General features: G+C 41.2%; 1 protein-coding gene across 1 annotated transcript; it reads right to left on the bottom strand.

The window, feature by feature from the left end:
• Positions 1 to 2,222: 2,222 nt before the first annotated feature.
• LOC121694768 (MICOS complex subunit MIC27-like) lies at positions 2,223 to 18,571 on the bottom strand. Its single transcript, XM_042075103.1, has 9 exons — positions 18,491 to 18,571; positions 17,565 to 17,675; positions 14,466 to 14,585; positions 9,722 to 9,776; positions 9,358 to 9,456; positions 8,631 to 8,722; positions 6,017 to 6,187; positions 5,137 to 5,356; positions 2,223 to 3,147 (listed from the first exon to the last, which is right to left on the bottom strand). Exons 1-9 carry the CDS (start codon positions 18,500 to 18,502, stop codon positions 3,059 to 3,061), a joined length of 969 nt encoding a protein of 322 aa, XP_041931037.1. The 5' UTR covers positions 18,503 to 18,571; the 3' UTR covers positions 2,223 to 3,058.
• Between the last annotated feature and the right edge of the window lie 3,986 nt (positions 18,572 to 22,557).

Here is a 22,557-nt window from a genome sequence, read left to right as displayed (position 1 = left end):
GTGTATATGTGAAGTGTGAAGGAAGAGAGAGACTGAAGTCCAGTAAGTGTGTTTATTAGTGTGGAATGCAAAAAGGTCCTGTGTGTGTTTATACAGTAAGACCTCTTCAATATTTTAGAAGGCTGATTGTCCACAGACAATTTGACAACATCGCACGCGATGTCACAGAGAGCTGATTTCACAAGAGAGAGCAGTGGACTGTAGCTTCCTCTAGAATTGCAGAAAGGAGTTGCAGGGGTTGAAAGAGATCCCTGTCAAGGAGGCCTTCTTATTTACAAGCATCTCGTGTTACAACTCCAGAGGTCTGGACGATAGACTCACCGTCTGGGACTTTTCTCCTGCTCACCATGACTTCCTGTGGGCTTTACGACCAACTGCGTGCATGTGTGTGTATGTGTGTGTTGGGGGGGGGGGGGGGGGGGGATTTTATTTTTATGACAGGGCCATTACAGATAGGGGATAAGTAGAAACATATGTTGGTCTGGTCCTCACAATGCACTCATCACCTTCATAACACGTCACAATGCACTCATCACCTTCATAACACGTCACAATGCACCCATCACAATGCGTTGCATCCAAGTACGACAGACACAAATTAAGTTTGTGTCTGAGGTATCAAGGAAAGCTTAGAGGCTATGCTTTCATGCCGTGACATATTCTAAACAGCCAACAGTGAACTGTTAGATGAGCTGCTGCTATTAAAGATGGTACTGTGTAATGTAACAATAGCACAGGAAAAAGATCCCCATGTTCTGACCACTTGTGCAATACAACACTAGCATTCCCAATCTCAAAACCACACAAACAGTATGTTCATGGATTCATTCAACCCCAGTATATATGTAAGTCATGTAAGAATTCTTGAACTTCCCAAGAACTTGAACAGCAAGCATCTCATCACTTATGCAATGCCAATATCTTCCCTAACTTTGTGTGTGTGTGTGTGTGTGTTTGGGTGGGAGCCAGTTAAGATGATACATAGGGAGGACAAGACTGGGGTCACAGAGGTCAAGGCAACATCGCTCATCCAAAGGCCACTCAACCAGCTTCCTGTCCCTTTCGCTGCGTTCCTCATGGCCACTGGTTCAAGTCCTCCCTCACGGTCACACACACCACGAGCTGCCCCAGCGAACAGCACAGAACACAGCACAGTACAGAGCAGTCCCGTACATTATGTGCCAAACACAACAAGAGACAGACTCAAGGTAGTCAGAGTGTCCCTGCAGAAGAATCTTAACAGTCTCCCCCTGCTATTCTGAACATTCTCTCAATCACTACATAGGGATCCGCTTCACTGCATAGTGAATAAGTATATGGTGGTTTATTACATGATGGTGCACTATGTGGTATATTAGTGTATGTGGTTATTCACTAGAGATGATGCACTGTGGTGAATAAGAATATGGTTATTCACTAGATGCAGTGAATGAGTGGATGCTCTTTGTACAGGGTCTATGTATTTTGGCAATGAGTGAGTGGAGCAAACCTCAGTTTGACAGCGCTAAAGGAAAGGAAAAAATAAAATTCAGAGAACGAGTTCGTCCGAGTGCGCCCTTGCTCAACTACGTAAGAAAATTCTAACGGAGCAAAGTTTAGTGGAAAATGATCTTTCCCTCATGACTAACTGTCGAAACAGATCATTGAAAGATAAAAAAGCTACAGTAAGTAATTTCCTGTGTATAAACCGTAGAACAGTGTTTTATGGAAGTTAAAAAAATAAAACCATATTAATACCTAACTGCCACCGTGTATTAATCTCATAGCTGAAGAAATTTTGCAAAATCAATGTATAAACTGCAGCTAATATTTGGGAAATTACAGTAGACCCATTATGCTATAAAATGTAACAAAGACTATTACACAACATGAGATTTATAACCAGAAGATGCTGTTGGCATTTCAGCATTGTCTGTAATAGGATAAATGTTTACAACGGAAGTTAAGGGACAGCTGGTTTGGCATGTGTACCAGAGACATTTTAGACAAAAATTCCCCTGTAGTCGAAGGGCTTTCAGAAACCTGGTGCAACCAGGAGAAATAGAATTCCACGTAGCTGACTATCCACTCACGGTTCTTTGGCATTAGGCATTCATGCATGATGAAAAATGAATAGAAGAGACTGATTGAAACAGAAAAGAATCTTGTTGAGCCCTGTTTGTGTCTTGCCATGTTCCACTCTCTTAGCCTTCACACAGATAAATAAATCTCAAAGGCGAGTATATATTTATCAGAAATATACTTTATTTAAAACTCTCTCACACACACTGGAGAAGCCTGAAAGCACTTTCTGGAAGGTAAATAAAACTCATCTTCGCATCTACACGCAGTGTGAAGCCAATCAACATCAAGAAAAACATTAACAAAAACATTAACCCAGGTCCATTTGGTGATATGAATGCACCTGTAAGAGCTCATTTTAGTGCAATTCTCATTATGTGCGTGTTTTTTTTCTTTCTTTTTTTTAAAAAAGAAAAAAAAAAACAGACTGTAACAGAACATTGATTTCACAATGCACACGACTGTACTTCCTGTGGTCTCAAAATGATACCTTCATTACCCACAAGTTTAAATTACACATACTTACATTCATAAGCATAATGTGATTAAATTACACTATAAAACTTTATGGCTTAGTATTTAAAGCAATGATTATCTCCCATCTTAGGGTGCATAGCCTTAAATGAGCTGTATTGATTGCCAAGCGCAACCTAAGAGGCCATTTTAATTTGGACATAGATTTTCTCCCATTTAAAGATGAAGCACCTAATATGTGTGTCTGCATTGGGGTGTGTGTGTGTGTTGGACTGCTATGTGGTGGAATGAGTCAGTTTACTTTTGTAGCTGTGTGTGTGTGTCCAGGGTGTATGTAGTATGGCACTAGCAAACATGGCCTATCTGTGTCAGTATGACTGTGTGCGTGTTTGTCCTGTAGTAGGATGAAGGCAGACGAAGCCTGTGTGTGTGTGTGTGTGTGTGTGTGTGTGTGTGTGTGTGTGTGTGTGTGTGTGTGTGTGTGTGTGTGTTCATATGGGGTCGTGTTCATATAGGATCATGTTCAGCCGCGTGTACTGTAGAGGTCAGCATCCTCTGGGTTTGACTGGCCGAAGTCCATGAGCTGGGGATCGGCGGTGAAGCCTGGCTTCCCTGGGACAGCACAAGCAGAGAGCACAGCACAGGAGAGAAATGACGTCACATACACAATTCAGATTTGTTATTTATCCAGTGCATTATTTTGCTATGAGGTGGACATATTTACAATTTCCCAAATTTTCAGGTGAAAAATATTTAAAATTCAACTAAATTTTTTAAAAAGTGATGGTGATCTCAATGTTATGAAGAATAATTGTGGTTATGGTTTTTGCCAAGATCGAGCAGCCCACACACATACACACACACCACATGCACGAGCTCAGCCAAAATAAGCGGATATCCCCAGTCACCCACGATGAAGAGTCAAAAATTTTTTTTAATGATATGCTGGTTATTTGTGGGCGAGTTAGTAAAAACAAAATGTAAGCATATTAGTCAAATCTCACCTAAAGGCCTCAATCAAAGTAATAGGTCCCAACTACTTCCTAAAACATCACTGGCTGACAAGAAGCACACACTGCATCTTCTCGCGTGCTTCTTGCCACAACTGCATGAGTGGGTGAATGTAGATAGAGACAGTGTAGGAAAGGTCGAGGACAGAGGAATTCAAAATGTCTTTGTTGTGCATTCTGTAATAGACACGATTCTTCTTCAATCACACAGTGGTTTCATTTCTTAATTCAGAACTTATGACAAGCAGTCGGCCTTTGTGTAAAGAAATAGGCGTAGTGGGCTATAATATAACGTAGTGGGCTATAATGATTCAATGTGGGGCATAATTTTCTATTTAATAATGTAATACGCACACACTGCTGGGAACTGGCCTGCATGTCTGGATCAGAGAGCTTTTTCCTTATTCAGAAGCTCAGAGTGATTTTCCACACTTACGAAGACTCAGTCACTCACAGCACAGATGAGAGATACCGACAGACAAAGACAAACTTCTCCGCCACAGAAAAAGAACTGAAGAAAATGACTCTTTATTATTAAATTGCACCGTGGAGCAAGCAGTGTTGCACTTTTCTTTTCTCTTACTCTGAAATTGTTCTTGCGAATTAGCTGCACCTGCTGTATATCAACATGTGCAGGCTCTTCTCTGTCTTCTGTGAGAAGTGTCTGAATCCCACAATAATCTCTGTGTAGGCTACCCTTCCCCTACATACAGGACAGAACATATACCAAGGTAGTCACATTTAAAAGATCAGAGGTGCGTTCAAATTCGCAAACATAGGTGAACTTTTGCAAACAGATTTCTGTTTGCCTTGAGTTTTTAGGGAAAAAACTTGGAAACACTCGCAAACAGTCTGAGGAGATAGTTCTCTGCGAACATACAGTGGAGCTGGGCAAGGGCTTGATGAAGGTAACAATGCAATTATAGTTAAAATGGACTGTTAACACCAAATCGTTCAAAATTTAACTTTAGAAAAATCACAAACGTTAGCCAATGTTTGCCGAATGTGAACGCACCACAGGATTGTCCTATTCCTCTCCCTCTGCAGAGTTGTGATAGGAGAATTTTAGACGGTAAATATTTCTCTGTCTGGCTGAGTCTCCCTGACAGGATGAAAGCTGATGATATTTGCTGAGATCCGGAGACTGACTCCCTCCGCGTCAGCGTCTGGGCTGATAAAGACGCTGTGACACTGACACCAGTAGAGTCTGGTCTGTCTGACAACCAGGAGAGTCCAGACACTAAGCTACTATACAAACACAGAGCGCACTGACCAAACCTGTGTGTGCGTGACAGGAAGAGAGAGAGAGAGAGAGAGAGAGAGAGAGAGAGAGACACAGACAGAAAGAGAAAGAGAGAGATGGCTACTGACACTGCTACACCAAAAGAAATTCTGCTCTCTCTTCCTCCTATTCTGACAGACAGCAAGTGCTTGGTGGCAACAGTGGTTAGTCAAATATAGCGTATGTGCTACATGGAAAACCCTGATCTACCTGACTAAAGCGTTGTGCTAGTCAGAATAAGCTGGGTTAGTGAGTGGTTGGAAAGAGTTGGTGGTTGGGCTTTTTCCCCCCTGCTCTGATGTGGCTTACCAGCAGGCCTAGTGCTCTCGGCCGGGGCAGTGAGCGGGGGAGGTGGTACCAGGGGCAGGAGCAGGGGCAGGGGCAGGGGTTGCTCAGGCCTGGACGTGGGTACGGCGGGTCCCTTCCCAGAGTCCTGCGGGGCGGCGGGGGAGGATGGGAGGGTGGTGTCCTCTGCGGCGAGGTCAGGCGGAGGGCTCTCGCGGGGCACAGAGGGCTTCGGGACGCGGGACTAGGAGGGAGGGGCACAAGCAGAAACTAACTAATTAGATCAGTCGTGATTAACTACAGCAGGAAATGTCCCACGTAATCTTCCATCATCGTGAAGGACATCCAAGTTGTCTAGGTCTAAGGGCCTTTAAACAATATCATATCAGATTACTGGTATAAATATAAGTGTTTAGATGTATATCTGTAGTCCTAATGAGAATTGAAAAGAAAAACTATATATCAAAATAACATATAAAACGGTATACATCATGACAAGGTCTAAATGAAGAGAATGAAATACAGAAGAGGTTTTATGTGCATAGATAGATAGAACTTCAAGTTTCTGCTTCTGAATCCACAGAGCCATTCCACCAGAGCAGCGACTACTGTACGAGCTCAGCGGTCTTAAAAGCCAGAGACCAAACGAGACACGACAGAGCAGACACAAAAGATCACAGGATGAGGCTGTGTGAACAACAACATGCCGCTCTCTGCGCCAGGGTGACAAAAGAAAGACAAAAGAAACAAACAGCAGGAGAAAGCAAACAGCAGAGCAGGGTGACAGTCAGCTGCTCACACACGATGCTGAGGTGCGATCATGCACACGTACTCACACACATTCACACACACAAACAAACACACATGCACACACACAAACACCAGCTCCTCTGACTGCTAGTACCTGCGAGGGCTTCGAGTGGGTAGTGGGGGCTGCTGGTGCAGGTGCTGGAGGAGGAGGTGATGAGGAGGGGGGTGGAGGTGCAGGGTGGTGCTCTGACGGCTCACTTCTCCACAGCGAGCTCACGGACGACATGCTCCACTGCGACGCTGCCCAGGCCTGCCGTCCGGTCACCTGCACACAACACATACACAGAACGCTGAAGTGACACAGACCCAAAAGCACAGGCTCACACACATAAACACACACACAAAAACAGTCCAACACACACACACACAAAACGCTGAGGCAAGACAGACCCAAAAGCGTGCACACACACACACACAAACTCAGTCCAACACAGTCCAAAACTCCAAACACACACACACACACACCTGTCAGACTCAAGTGCCCTCAGCCATGACCCCAAACACATTTGACTCTCAAGTCACAGTTTAAAAATAAATAAATATACATTATATGTATCAACACTACACACTTTTCTTTGATCTTAACTTTTTGTGATTTCAGGTGTTAAAGTTTAAAAAAACGCAACACCTAACGACAGCACCTGACAACACTGAGGCCTTACAGTACGTCTGGAGGGGCTACAGGCGCGAGACTCAAACAAACAAATGAACAACCACGGGGGGGACGCAAGGAGACATGTCGAGCAGCCACTGACAGCGAGAGGGGGGGAAAGAAACTGAGGCACTTTCTCACAACGGTGTTTGGAAATTCACTTTGAAGAGTCGCTCCAACCGAAGCTACTTTTCAGACGCTTAAACGTGTCGCAGTGGAACCCTGACAAAGGGGGAAAACGAGAAGGGGTGCGTGAGCGGGCGCGCAAGTGAGCGTGGAGCACCGAGAGCGTTGTTCGTCGTCGTTCGTCGTCTGTGTCTGAGGAGAGACCAAGAGAGAGAGGTGTGAAGACGCAGCGTGAAACGACTTGCGCACATTTTTTTATTTTTTTTTTTCAGTTTCCTGGCTGCCTTGACAACGACAAATGAGAGTCTGTTTCATTTTTCCTGTCAGTGGTTCTCACAGAAAGAAGCCCTGCTTGCTCCGCTGCAGCTGTGCTTTGTTGTCTTTTTTTTTTTTTTTTTTTTTCGCTGTTCATTTCCCTCTCTGTTGAGTCAGTGCGGTTCTGCCGTTCACTCAGAGGGAGACGGACACGTACAACTAGCATCGAATTAGCAGCGCTGTCACAGGAGAGACTGAAGGAGAGAGCTTCCACCAGAGCTCCACTGTGATTTAGAATTTCAGAAGGGGCTTTCTCCAAGTCTACCCAGTGATATCTGAGGTCTTGCTCACATCTTGTGGGCTATGTTAGTGTCATATATATATCTATATACCCTCCAACAGAAGCAAGTCTAGGTATTTTAAGTCTATATTAAGTCTATTCTCACTATGTAGGTCTAGGATGTCGTATATGACACCTTTATTTTGTTTAAGAAAAACATAAGGGTCCTTGTAGGAAACAGATGTTTCTTTGGTTGGTGCAGCATTCAATCTTAATAGTAGCATTAATGAAGCATGTGACACACTCTGGGTACAGACAGTGCGGACTGGCAATTTCTTGTTGTTCTGTATGATATGAAGTAATCTCTCCTCTTGCCTGGGATGGTTCTCTATTGACCCCTTCACGGTCCACGCCACAGGAAAATGCGTGCGCATATCGGGGTCAGAAAGCTTTCCATCCCATTGAATCGTGTGTGTGTGATTTGACTGAAACGTCAAGGAAACGTCAAGAAAAATGCCTACTTGTACTACTTTTTCACGTGTACACACTGGGCTTGTCAACCAGATAGCCGTATATGACAGGCCAATGAATCTTTGGCCACTTGCTAACGTCGTCTACCCATTCTGTTATCAGCTCAGGAACAGGCAGACAATCGCCATTAATTATAAGACTAATTTATTAAGGTACGATTTGCAGTCCTGGGGTGACGATGACGGTGCATACTGTACCTTGACAGCTCAACATTCCGGTCTATTAGCTGTGCCATTTTTCTGACCCCATGCTGCTCGTGCATCCAACCTACGCTCTAGATGTTTGCAAACATTGAAGGGGTCTATGGCCTACCCCCATGACCATAATACAATTGACTGATCTCATTCCTGGCCCTGGGTGAGGCCATTGCATGGACCTTTGTTTGTCATCCTGATAAGATCACCGTCTGAGAGATGATGCTGAATCTGATGTTCTCAGACAGCGTAATCTGTAAATTCTTACATTGGCTACACATGACATTAGGTGTACGTGGTTGTATGTGGATTTACATTACACAGAAATGTCTTAATCCCAAAATAATGTAAAATAACATAAAGACTGTATGTTGATGTACATGTTACAGGGTCCAGAAATGGATTCAGTCATGTGCAAAGCACATATCCACAAAAGCAATAAATTCATATTGGCCAGGAGAACCTTCTAACAGGTTTCACTTTTCCCGGTTCAGCACGTGCCGGGTCCTGCTATGACTTATTGAAATCCCACCCACACATCTACCTACTCTTAGCCCCATTGGAGAGGGTTCTGGAGGCTGTGTGTGCCTTCAGGAATGTGGGAGACTTACGCTATTAAGCTGGCACCATGCTATGCTAAGTGTGGCTAACAGGAAAGAACTGTGCTCACCTTGAGGAGTGCCAGCGTCGGGGCCGGGTAGCAGATGCCAGCGCCGAGAGATGCCAAGCCCAGTGGTAGCAGCAGCCTCCTGAGGCGAGAGCCTGGCACAGTGGGAGGGAGGGAGGGAGAGAGGGAGGGAGAGGTTGACATTTAGCAACCCTTTCTTGAAACTATTAAATGTATAAATGGCACTTAGAAGGGCTAATATGCAGCAATAACCCTGCATACTACACCCACACTATGGAAAGGAACCTCACTGAGCCAAACATGTGGAGAGAGAGAGAGAGAGAGAGATGGAGAGAGAGAGAAAGATGGAGAGAGAGAAAGAAAATAGCTCAATTATATATTTTCAGTTCATGGTAAATATTTGAGAAGAACTGTTCCAAGGAAGCAGTGTAAAGGAAATATGAAAATGGCAACAAAGGCTAAGTCCAGACTAGTCCGCATAAGTTTTAATGCGGATTTTAGGAACCAATCCGTCCCTCGTCCACAAACACCATATCAGTTTTGTAGTAGATATCATGTGTGTCCCCATTACTACCATTGAAACGCATCTTTTGTTGAGTCCTGCATCCTTGTTACTGTTGCTACGTCAGATAAACAATGGCCATGCAGCATTAAAAACCTATAGTAATAAATAATCATACATTCACAGGAAATGGTAATTCACAGGGCACACAAGTGCTGGTGGTGAGGAGTGGAGATGTCACTTCATGTGCGGTGTGGTCATAGTTACCTCTCCTGGCCAGGATCAGGCCAGTCAAACCTGCCCCTGAGATGACCCCCACTCTGGGCAGGAACCCTGGAGGAGGATCCTTAAGGTAGTGGTAGACATCTGGACACACACACACACACACACACACACACACACACACACACACACACACACCAGAGGTGTCTCTTAGTGATGTATATCAAGCACATTTGCCATGAAACCATATGCCAGTCACACATCAGTGAAGCCAAGCCATCAAGACGGAGAATCCGATGGTACAGATCCCATTAAGATTCACAAAAAGTGACAGCCTCATGAAACAAGATACAGCGGCAGCATAATCAGGTATAAATTTTGAAAATCACATTAGGAGATGCGGGCTCACCTTCTCCGGCATGGTACAGATTCACGGTTCTAACTTTTGCTGACAGTAAAGAACCCTGTAGGGGGGGGGGGGGGGGGGGGGGGGGGGGTAGCAGTGGGGAGAAATAATGATGGACATTATACTGCAGATCATCATAATCAAATTCTCCACCAATCTTTCTCCAGATGCCACACTACAGATGGATGAACAAAAGCAAAAAAAGAGAGAAAGAAAGTAATAAAACATGAAAGAGGGATATAGCTTGTGCTGTCACCGCTGCTCGTGTCATTTCATGCCAATCGCCGCAGCCTGCTTGTCAGGGGAATGCCGGCGTACCCAGTCTTTGAGTACAATATCACAATCAGCTGCAGAGGCAGCAATCTATCTTTTCTTTTTTAGCCTCGCCCCTGATAGGAGGCTGAAGGCATTCAGGTCTGTCTGTCTGTTTGTCTGTCTGTCTGTCTGTCCATCTGTGTGTGTGTGTGTGTGTGTGTGTGTGTGTGTGTGTGTGTGTGTGTGTGTCTGCTCGCATAACTTAAAAACTAAAAACTTCAATTTTCATTGAAGATAGAGGGTCAACATATCTCCTTCTACATGATGGACACTGGAATTCTTTGGCATTTCTCTGACATTATGAGATGGGGGGGCGAAAAGGGTCTGCAGTCGCCTGGCTGCTCTTGCCTTCCTGCTGTGTCCCCACTGAGCCAGACTAACTTAACATGGAGCCCTCGGTACAGCAGATGCCTCAGGGCAGCTTCTCGTCTCCTCTGCCGAGTGCGTCCCCTACTGCTGCTCTCCGGAATGAATTATACGGCATTTGACCTGTTGTTGTCGAGATAACGAGCGGTCAACCAGAACAAAGAAAAGCCCCGTCCTTCCTGCATCCGTACAGAAACGGCTCAATCTCATGCACCACTGAATGTGTTGTCTTCTTCTCCTCCTTCTTCTTCTTCTTCAGTGAGGACAATGGATAAACACAAAACTGTCAGGGGGGAGGCCTAAAGTCAACTTCTGCCTACACACACTCTCTCTCTGGTGCAAAAAAAGAAGAAGTGGCCTCTGACTCATTGTTTTTGAGTGTGGTCTAAGCTACCTATTATCCCCCTCTACACACTTACATATCTCTCCCCATTCAACATTCTCAGGCAAATTAGTTGAAATAATCTGATTTCTTTTACAATGTAATCCTATATGCGTATGTAATGTATACATACTATACTTAATCCTATTTCATACAATGAAAGGCCCATATGGCTACACGTGCAACAACAGCACTGAAATCTAAGGCCATTCATATCGTTCATATTAGAGTCCTCAGAGTGAATGAACAGATACTATGTATATTAGATAATGGATTTTCTTTAGATATTATGGACTGACTATAGACATAATAGGTTAATATATCTAATAAATGGATATTAGATAGGCCTAACACATATTGAAATAAAACGAGCTGGATATTATATTATGGATAACAAAAAAGTCATAGTCATGAGTCCTTCTGCAAAAGCCAGTAAAGGTTACTCTAAGGGCAGTAATGCAATATAAGGACCAATTATTTTAAAGGTCATTGTTTTCTTTATGTGTTTAATAGAAGCCTACCTGTACAGTCTATCAACAGGATATGACTCAATACTGCTAGTCTTCTTTCCCCACTATCAGGAAAAAAAAGACTTCAAAAGCAAAGCAGACGTCAAAGTACGCTTAAGTCTAAAAATATTACAATAGCATTTTTGATCACAATCACCATGAGCGACAACTGTCTCGTGGAAGAGAGCAGGCTTAGTTTGAAATGAGCAGCGTTGCACATTCAGTCGCATTCAGCGAAAGGGCAGGTCTCTTCTCACCCATCATCTTTTCAAACTGCTGACAAATATCAGTTTCAAGTCACTGCAGAGTCATAACTAAACTGAACATAACTGCGCTTAACTGAACTAAGTACAAAATATGAAAACTACCTTTCACCAATTATAATTCAAATATCACTCATCATATACAGTATTTAGCGAAAAACAAAACTCTGCTGGGCCTGAAATGAATGTTTCCTTTTTGCTACCATTTTTCAGATTGCGGTAGATTACATTACATGTCATTTAGCTGACTAACAGTGCAGGGAGAGTCCATCCCTGGAGCAGCTCTGGGTTATGTGCCATGCTCTGGGGCAGTTAGTGGTGCCACCTCTGGTGTTGTACTTGGAAGGCCAAATCCCTAATCACCATGACCACACTTACACTGGGTTCCCTCTCTATGTCAGGTGTTAAATTCCATGACTTTATTCCTGACTTTCCCTGACGAAAAAAAACCCCTGAATTTTCATGACCTACTACTGTATAGAATGAATCGTACAATATACTGTACAATACAATATTTCAGAGTACCGTATTTTCCGGACTATAAGTCGCTCTGGAGTATAAGTCGCATTAGTCAAAAAATGCGTCATGAACAGGAAAAAAAACATATATAAGTCGCACTGGACTATAAGTCGCATTTATTTAGAAATGTATTTCACAAAATCCAAAACCAAAAACAGAGACTATGTAAATGGACTATTGAGGCCAAAAAGAATAATGTTAATGAAGACGAAGGAGTGAAGGCAGCCAAGAGGAGGGCCGGAAGGTCTAATTGTAAAGCAAAAGATTCACTGAAAGAAAATGCCATGTGGTACACCAACATTTAGCTAAAATGTGGAGAATACAATGCAATCAAGCATTTTGGGCAGCTGGCAGCAGATTAAATGTTCATGAGAGAGAAAAACATGGTTTTAAAAAGGACGTGACCGAAGCAAGCCAGGCATAGACCTATAGGCCCGAAGGTAATTTTAAAGCAATTTACAAAAGATTCACTGAGCAAAAATGTTAATGTGGTACATGAATATTTAGCTAAAAATATTAGAGAATGCAATGCAATCAAGCATTTTGGGCGATGTGGAGTGACAAGCCGGTAGCAGATTAAATGCCCATGAGAGAGAAAAAGATGCAGTTTTAAGAAGACGTGCACAGACCAGTTTTAATAGGACGTGCAGACCAAAGCTGCAGCAAGCAGGTGATATTTAGGAATGTATTTTACAAAATCCAAGACCAGGAACAGACAGATGTAACTGGACACATAGATAAATATGCGCATTTAAAACCAGGGCCTAAATTTCAGCGCGGGATTGCGGGTATTGCGCATAAGTTATTAAGTATTGAGCATAATAATAAAAGTCCCACAACTCCCTGAAAGTGTGACTATTGACTGGACGGACCAACTCTGACTTCAATTGAACCCCATGCGCACACACACGCGCGCGCAGGTGCCTCTCTCTCTCTCCCTCTCTCTCACCGCTTAAGTCAAATTATAGCCTAGGTGCTTCTACATCAACCGCGATCGACACGAAAGGAAAACAAACGTTTAGCGATCAGGAACCGTCAAGAATTTTGCGAACACAGAAGCATGACAGCCTAACACGAGAAAACATGGATGTGTTCTCCATTTGAGGAACGTTATAATCGATTGCGGACGTGAACAGACAGATACAGACACGGAGCGCATAGTAGGCCTACTTTCACTTTCTAGTGTGTGTATTCATTATGTGAAATATAATTAGTAGCAAAACAGTGATCAAATATTAGCCTACATGGCAGTGAGTTTTGTTTTCAAATGTTTTCATGCATGTCTAGATTACGGGTGAGGAATGTTTAGGAGACAGACTATCGTAAATCCTCAAATCCTTATGGCGGGAGTCTTTTATTTAGGCTGCGCAAAGCATAGCACCTTTATTTGGGGTATGGCTTGTACTGTTTGATATTGCTAAATATCGGGACTGATGACCACTGAAATCTGTGGGGTATTTGGCGGTTCATGTATGAAGTGTCGGGATTTCCATCCGCTTATTGCGAGATAAGGCATCCGCTTTCATTTATTCATGGGACATGTGTTGTGTTAAAATGGAAACCTTATTCCGTATAGCCAAAGAGGTCTACGATAGCCTAAATTTAGTTATTTTTTTTAATTCTGCATGATTTACTTTTTTATAAAATTCGTAGGCTGATGCCTGGCAGCAACAATTGTGTTTAAATGTAGGTTACTGCTTCAGCCTCTGGCAAGCTCAGAAGGGGGTGGCATGCAACTGGTAGTTTGAGAGCAAGGTGTTGGAGACTCGTGGTGTAAGACAATGACTTTTCATTGGCAACAATATTAAACCAACCAACAATATAAAATATTAAGAGCTCTTTTATGAGTTGAATTGAAACAAAACTATTACTGGCCTTTATTTGTCCGAATCTGAGGCCCGGCTATAAATAGAATCCCGGCCATAATTTGATGATTTAGGTGCATGTGTGCTTCAGGCATAGCGCTACCACTAATCTCTGACTGAAAGTGCACAGAACTTGTGCATCTGAGAGCGCTCTCTCGCGCTAGACAGTAATGTTTCATGTAGGGTTCATGTCAGTTAATATGAATTAACATTTAAAAACATGTTCAATTATATATTTTTTTCATATATAAGTCGCACCTGACTATAAGTCGCAGGGCCAGCCAAACTATGAAAAAAAGTGTGACTTATAGTCCGGAAAATACGGTAGTTGCGTAACATTCCCCTTTTTTTTAGAGTGGGAGATGAATAAATTGAATAAACAAAGTTGGGCTAACCACAAGCACTCAAGCAATTGTTGGGTCATTTCTCTTGCTTCATTGATCCCAAGCTCAACCACACTGATTACATGAGCATCCAATGACAAGTGAAGTATACAAAAAAACATTTCTACATTGTGGTTGTCTGTACCTTGACAGCTCGCACATACGACTGCAGCCATTCCCTGGCTATGCCAAGGTGACTCTGGAGAGCACCCTGTTGTTCCGCCACATACTGAAACTTCTGTGGCAGTGGTGTATAGATGGACAGCTGTTACAGAATGAGAGAAAGAGAGAGAGAAAGAAAGAAAAGCAACATAATGACAAGGGGAGAGAGAGAAAGAGAGTGAGACAGAAGGGGAGAAACAAATGTAGCATCATAAGATGTGGTCTGCACACCGTAATGTCTGTGTGCATACCACATTAATAAGCATAATAATTACATACAATTAAAAGAAGTAACTACGACTTATGATCATACAACGATTTGGCTAATGGTTCCATTCTGAGTGATATGAAAGTGGGGATTTATCGATTTGGAAGTGTCTTGTGGTGACTCGACAAGTTCAAACCTTGCTTTTGACATGAACAGCAGCCACATTTAAGTGTCAAACATATGAAACCAATGTTAACAGAACGATAGGCTATTTTCCAAACTAAACCATTATGGAATTTTAAGCTTTTAGCTTTGGTCTTCTTTGAGGTAATTTTTGACCTTTTGACCCTGTCTCTGCTTTCACTGGGAAAGCATCCAGATGGTTGTCTCAGTGAGGTGGCATGCATGGACTATCATGGTAAAAAGAGTCGAAATAATCCATGAGGTGCTCATTTGAATCCCCCTTTATGCAGACCAGAGGCAGACTGTTCTATTCAAGTCTATGGACATAGCTCAGAATTTCACCACATATAAGACCTTGGTTCATTTTGGGCACATTTTCATGATCCTCAAACCCTTCTGACCATTTCAGGTACATTTTTAGCATTTTGAGCATTCCAGTCTGGAGAAAATTGACCTTATACCAGGTGTGCACCTGTTATTTTTTCTGCTGCTGAGAACTGTTTGACAGGTGGAGCGTCATCAATACCTCAACAACACGCCTCTTTATGCAGACAGGACTCGATTCCCATTAATAAGTGACTTCACATACTTTATTTATTAAAGAATAATTTAACGGCAATGTGCAGACTTTTTTCCGGGGGATGTCACCAATGAAATTGGTCCAGTAAAAAACTACATAGGGGATTTTTACGAAGTCTTTCTGGAACAAAGCTCTAAAAACAGGGTTCCTACACATTTTCCATTTCACAATTCCATACTTTTTCCATACTCATATTTCCAAAATTCTCTAGATTTTTCTGACCATATTCTAGACATTGTCAATGGAGCATTCTACTAGCATTGTGAAGAGCTGTATAATAATGTTTTTTTTTTTTTACTTGTTAGCCCTCAGAAAACACTTGCCCATTGTTGGATACTTTTCATTGGGGAAGTGCTGTGTTGGGTGCACTCACATGTTTAGTTCTCTGTACTGTAGATACAGCATGTCCTACATATGTTGGAGACTAGTGCACTGCTGGCAGAGGCCTCAGAAATCACTGTAAACCGTATTATTTGTTTGCAATAACAGTTTATCAGATAATGCAGTATCCATGTCTTGGTAACTTTTACAAAATCAAAAAAAGTCTACCAGTGTTTTAGCTGAAAATAGCAGAGCTACGCAAACATACCAGTGCACAATGGTATAGGGCATGTGCATAGAACAGGGGTTCTCGATTTGGTTTTGGTACCAGGGTCCCCTTGTGGGAGAGATTTTTTTTAATTGTATCTTGATGATGTGGACTGATAGTTAAGCTACACAACAGTAGGAATGGTTCATTTTGACCTGAGTGAAGTGATTAGTACTGTAGATGCAATAGTCTGGAAACACAAATATTTCTCCATACCCTTATTTGTTTTTTCCATATTTATCTAGACCTGGAAATTACTCAAATCAAATTCCATACTTTTCCAGGTTTTCCATACTGCGTAGGAACCCTGTAAAAAGGTTTGAGGCAAACCTTCCCTACAGTTGAAGCAACATCTGGCAGAGCAGCAAATAGTAGTTGGGTTTTCAACAACATTACCACTCCTTATGGTATACCACCAACAACAGTGGCAAATTCCTTAGGTGTGACTGGCAGGTTAAATTTGGATAAAAATTCACTATAATTTAGAAGAAAGCCTGTTGCGGCCAACTGCTTCAGAGTTAATGGCAAACATTATACATTCGCTCTTATGGGAAGGGGTGTTACGGCCCTAGTGTGTTCTGTGTGTTTGTGTTGTATGTCCTAGAAGTTGTTGTCTCTGGTAATTGAGGGCTGGACCTGCTCATTTTAAAATTACTACAGTTGTAGGGTGTGCCGGGTTCGGCAATTTCTCCCCGTGGGGAGGTTGTGTGTTTGTGTGGCCTGAGGTGTCCAAGTTCTGTGTGATCTGGACCTGCTCATTTTATATAGCCTGTGTGGCTGTTTGTTACGTTTTTAAATTGTCTTAGGGCAAGCCTACAATTACTTTAGCTTTTGTTATTGTAAGTGTTTCGGCACTTTTTCCGTTACTGTTATCAATAAACCAGTCATTTTATTTATTTACTTCCTTGTTTGTGTTTATTAATTTTCTCTTTAATTTAACAAGTTACGGTATCCACATACCACAATTAAACATTCAGCGCAGCAAAGCCAATTGGGTTTAACCATAGACTGTATATATAGAACCAGTTCTATATAGTCTATGGGTTTAATAGTTGAGAGACAAGAAGAATGCCATGGTTGTCTACATAAAGTGATTTGTTTTTTTAAGAGAATGTTTGTTAAGATTAGATATTTATGAGGGGAGAAATCATGACAAAGGACCAAGTTAGAACTTGTTTATGAAAATTGGGGTGGAAAATTAGGGCTCAAGTTCCTTCCAATGTGTACAATATTGTACACATTAAAAGGAACTTGAGCCCTAAGCCAGTTTATTTTGAATGTGTTATCAAGAAAGTTCATACCTCCACACGCATTGGTCTTTTTAACATAATGTGTCTACTTCTCCATAGGAAGTCAAGTAACGTTAACATCTTGTCTATTTCCTTGGGAAAACTGTTTGCACTTCCAAGTGGCCTGTGATGTAAGCTTGTGGGAAAGAATGCAGCATTGATAGAGGTCTAGGCTTTCTAGCATCCTGCAAATAATGGTGGACCAACCTAGAAGGCTATTAGGCTAATATTACCTGGTGTGGTGTCAGTAGTCCTTCAACATTTGGTTCTCTCGTGACATAATGCACCCGGAAAGATGCAATGCCCAAGATAGCTGTCGCAGGGACTGCCACAAATTTCACCAGCTGAAATTTTTCAAACACAGTCAAGAGGAGTAACTTGTATTCAGACATGGACTTTGCTATATCATGTAAACCATAACCTAAATCATTGATCTAAAATGGCAAAGAGGTAAAAGCTCAGGTTAGATACTAATGTACAGACATATTTTGCTCTTTTAGCCTAGATTAATTGTATTTTCTGCTCATAGCCAACCACCAGCACCTTAACTCGACCAGAGTTATGACTAATTTGGTTGGTAAATTGTGTGCGTGCTGAATAACGTTACACTATACCACCTTAGACAGGTTAGTACAGAGATAACAATGTGCTTCTGTTAACTGCATTTCGGAGGCGAGAAATCGGCCACCTTGCTTGTTGTATTAGCTGCAAGCTAGCAATGTAGCATGGGTATTAGTAGTGCTATAAGTTATAGGCAATGCTAGCTGAGGAGCTAGTTGCCTAGGAAAAGCTTGCTTAGATCTTATATCCACAAAGCACACTTCATACACTGACTTACATCTAACACTAACTGGACCAACTGAGAAGACTCAGTCTGGTCTCAAAAGCAGTAAAAAACCTTTCGCGTTTGCAAGCCTGTTAGCCAGCTGTCCCGCCAGAACAGTAACGTTATAACTTGATAAGTTGTGTGGTTAGCCAAGGAGCACCGTTTAGGCTGCTGTCCTCAGTGAAACCTTTCACTATGATGCCATTAATTCTTGAGGTGAAAAAGTATTAACATAGTAAAACAACACTTCGTGTAAAATTATCACACGTTAAGCTGCTGAAATAGTTCTTAAAATAATGTGCAGTCAGTTCATCTCCACAAAACTGCTCTCACCTTAGGTGACATGGCAGCCCTTTGTCAAAGACAACTATAGTATGGCAACAGGGAAGGGACATATGTTGCATTACGACTCAGTCTGATTACGATTTGGCAAAAAGCCAAAATGGGGGTCAACCTAGGACAAATTGCAACAGAAGCAAACCCAACTGATTTTGAGTAAGGAAAAAAAAGCCCCAAAGAATCCCATTAGGGGAACGTTTCGAAAAATACTTAAATAGGCTAAAATATTTAACCTTTAGATATCACCATGAAAATTACTGAGTTGATTACTTACCCTATTCACGTGAGAAGAAGAATGAATAGGCTATATTTGGGTCTTTTTCGAAACTTCCCCTAATGGGGTGGGCATATTTTGATTAGGCCTACTGTCATAGCATTATGATTATGAGAAAATAGGCTAGGCCATGAGCTAGGCTATCTCATTAAAACACATAAATCACATATAAAATATAAAATACATTTACATATTTATTTGCTGTTTCTTTACTCTGGCCATCACTCCAGTCCTCTCACCTCTTCTTGGTAGGCTATTTCCTTGATCTTAGTTTCAGGCACATTACAGTTAGGCAAAGCCTGGTGACAAGTTTGGAGACAAGTTTGCTCAGTAGGCCTACTAAACCTGCTAACCACCTTAGTGCACCAGTAATTGACAATTGGCTATATTTTGCCAGTTAGGCTGGAGATCATAGAAATGACATGTAATCAGCCTTTGTCAGAAAACAGACTTTTTAAACCCATGATTTCAGAGAAACAAACAGATGGTCCAAATAGAATATTAATAGGCTTTTTTTTTTTCTTTCCTTTTTTAAACATATTCCCTGCCAAACTGTCTGGACCTTTTGCAATTAGATGGCAACTGCAAGACACTCTTCTACTGATTTATTTATTGTATAATCAAACAGTAAGTGAACTGTGACTTCTTTGTTGTGACACATCACATTCCATGAAGGGTAACAAGATGCTGTAGTTCATAATTGGATGGAAGTTACTGAAGAGACATTTCATTTGAAATTAAGTAACTATGATTTATTGAACTAAAACTGATGTTCTTTGGTGTTTTTGAGCTTGGATGTAAACTTCAGAGTTTTAAACTTCCAGCCTCATTGATTCACGTCATCTGTTTTAAGCAACCTATTTTTTTTTTTTATTGTTTAGTGAAATTGATTGCAGAAAGTAAAAAGTAAATGCTAGCCTATAATACTGTTTTGCCATTTTTATTGATAAGATGTGCTTCCATAAATAAGTGGAGGCTTTCTGTATTTTCATGCATTTAAATAGGTAACATCACACATCACATATTAACAAAATGATGCAGTTAAGTTAATCTGCATATATGGACTTAGTGCAGGGAAACATGTTTTCTTTGGGTATGTCAGTTAGGAACTGCCATTTCACTTTCTGCCAGCATAGACATTTCTTTTCTGAACAGGACAATTTTTCTGAAAATTGAATATAGTGCATTGTGTGGTTTGCCACCCAGCACATGACCTGTGACTGATTTATGCTTAGAACGGATGACAGCGACTCCCATCCTACATCCATCTCCTTTTGAGTCATTAGATGGAAGGCAATCTGTGCAGGATGATTGGGGACAGTCAGAATGGCTCCTCCACCAACTGAATGATCAGCCCAGGCTGTTTTGGGGGGGAAATCCCCATGCTTTTTTTTTTAATTATTTCTGGTTGATTTATCCCTCACGAGATAATGTCAAAAGATGGGTAAATAGGTCATGTGTTTACTGTGAAAAACAAAATCCTGTAAAATCCAAAAAACTGAGTTCACTAACGGCCATTATATACAGTAGGTTTTCCTGCAAAACCCAGGGTGACAGATTACATGATTGAATTATGTTAAAGTTGTGGTATGCAAATGTAAGCTACATATTTTTGTAGCATTTCTATTTTCTCAGATCTCCCATTGCATCAATTACTTCATTGTTTTTGGAAGAACAATATATATCAGTTGATTTGAAAGAATGTAGACAAATTAGTTCCTGCTCTTGTAGAGGAGAGAGCAGGCCTACTTTGAATTCTATTCTTGAGACTTGTATTTCTAAGAATTCACATTGAGCTCCTGGAGAGGAAACTCCACAAACTCGAAGAACTGCATGAATTACAGATAATTCACAAGCAAACATAATGAGTACATTGCTAAGCTTATGTGAAGTTTAGATCTGCCATTTACAAGAGCTTCAGCAAAGCCTTCATATCCAATCTATGGTTATTGAGCGCCACCCAGTGGTCAATAACAAGAGTAGCTTATTTTGAAATAATGAAAAATTAATTAGAAATTATGTCCTAAAATAATGTCTAAAGCTGAGGTCTTAAAGATAAAAATGGCTTACCAAAAATGCCTTATAAAGATATTTAATACAAAAGGTAAACTGAAATATAATATCAAAATGTTATATATTTTAGCATGTAATGTGTATGGCCAGTAGATGGCATATTAGGACCCACCTGCCTTTCAGCAATGATGACTAACAATCTGTGAGTCAATTTAGAGATCCAAATACATTTTTTTTTATTAAATAATTGTCTATATCTGATGTTATCTGTCTGTAAAGTTTTTCCTCCTCAAATCAGTACAGTAATTTCCTGTGTATTAGCCACACTGTGTAACCGCAGGACAGTGTTTTATGCAAGTTACTGTAAAAAAAAAAAACATATTAATACCAGTATAAGTATATATACTCTTTTGATTCCATGAGGGAAATTTGATGTCTGCATTTATCCCAATCCGTGAATTAGTATTAGTGAAACACAGTGAGGTGAAGCACACAATAATCCCGGCACATTAACCTCTTAGCTGAAGAAATTTTGCAAAATCAATGTATAAACCTCGGCTTATAGTTGGGAAATTACAGTAGCCTCATTGATAATGCAGGTGAGCGCACTACCTGTGTCCTACAGTTTGATGGTACAGTATGGAGGACTGTGTGTGTGTGCGCACACATGTGTTTATGTGTGTGTGTGTGTGTGTGTCTGTGTATGTGATAAGCTTCTTGGACATGTGAAAAGTAGACATGATGGACAAAAGAAGACAGCAGTTCAGACGCAGAGCCATTCCAAACCTATAACATCAGGTCATAGTGCAGAGGAATTTCATTTATTGAAGTCTTACAACTGAAGTTTACAATCAGTATTTATTATATAGATATATAATATTTGTTTACTGTATATGAAACCAAAAAAGGCTACTTTAGGAAGAATAAATGTCACTTTCTTTTTTTTCTGTTTTTTTTTCTGTATATTTTCTCTTCATTTAATGTACAGTATAACAGTTAGCTATAGCAATATCCTTGAAAAAGAGCAATATGTTCCTTTTTTTAATGTCGCAGTGCAACTTACATCATACACAGCTGTGCAGTGTACCAAGAGGTTGCGGCCTCTGAAAAAACACACAGTGGAATCCCATTCGGAAAAGTTGGAGACACGGTAGCATGACAGCTTGTGTCTTAAACGCGATGTTATTATAATTCACATACTCTCTACCGCCAGACCATAAGCTCAGAGTAACTCGGTTAAAGGAAAAGAGACAGAGCAGTAAACTAGCGCACTGATGAGGAAGGAGAGGGGAGTGAACCGAGGCAGCAGTGATAGATCGTATATCCAGAGATACATTTGTTGTTGCAGATTAACCTGAAGTTTGAGGAGAACTCGAACAGGTCATTAAAGACAAGTGGTGCAGTTAACACATATATAACGATACATTGAGATGTGCTTTCTTATTTTTTTTTTTCTTCAAATTAATAAATAAATAAATAAATAAAATAAAATGAAGATGTCCAAAAAATAAAAAACAACAACAAATAATTCAGTGCTTCACCATTTTTTTGTTGCTTAAAATAGTGTGTAGGCTACTGTATGCTTTACGATCATCTCTCGTTCTCTCTCTCTCTCACTCTCTCTCTTTCTCGATTTGCTGTCTGGCAATGGATTAGAAAAACCCAGAAGAAAAAAATAGAACAGCAAAGGTTTCATGCCCAGGTGGCAGTAGATACAGTAGGATGCCAGCCTCTTCCAGCTGGTATGATCTGCATGGCACCTTCTTACGCCACT

Source organism: Alosa sapidissima, chromosome 20 (assembly GCF_018492685.1).
Source record: "Alosa sapidissima isolate fAloSap1 chromosome 20, fAloSap1.pri, whole genome shotgun sequence".
NCBI classification, from domain to species: Eukaryota; Metazoa; Chordata; class Actinopteri; order Clupeiformes; family Clupeidae; genus Alosa; species Alosa sapidissima.
This window is presented reverse-complemented; position numbering and strand designations above follow the sequence as displayed.

What these genes read in the sequence shown, in the direction of transcription:
- LOC121694768 (XM_042075103.1), bottom strand. An exon ending in GACTACTGACACCACACCAG is followed by an intron (nt 14,586 to 17,564) that starts GTAATATTAGCC and finishes ATTCTGTAACAG; the next exon opens with CTGTCCATCTATACACCACT. An exon ending in TCTGTACCATGCCGGAGAAG is followed by an intron (nt 9,457 to 9,721) that starts GTGAGCCCGCAT and finishes GTGTGTGTCCAG; the next exon opens with ATGTCTACCACTACCTTAAG.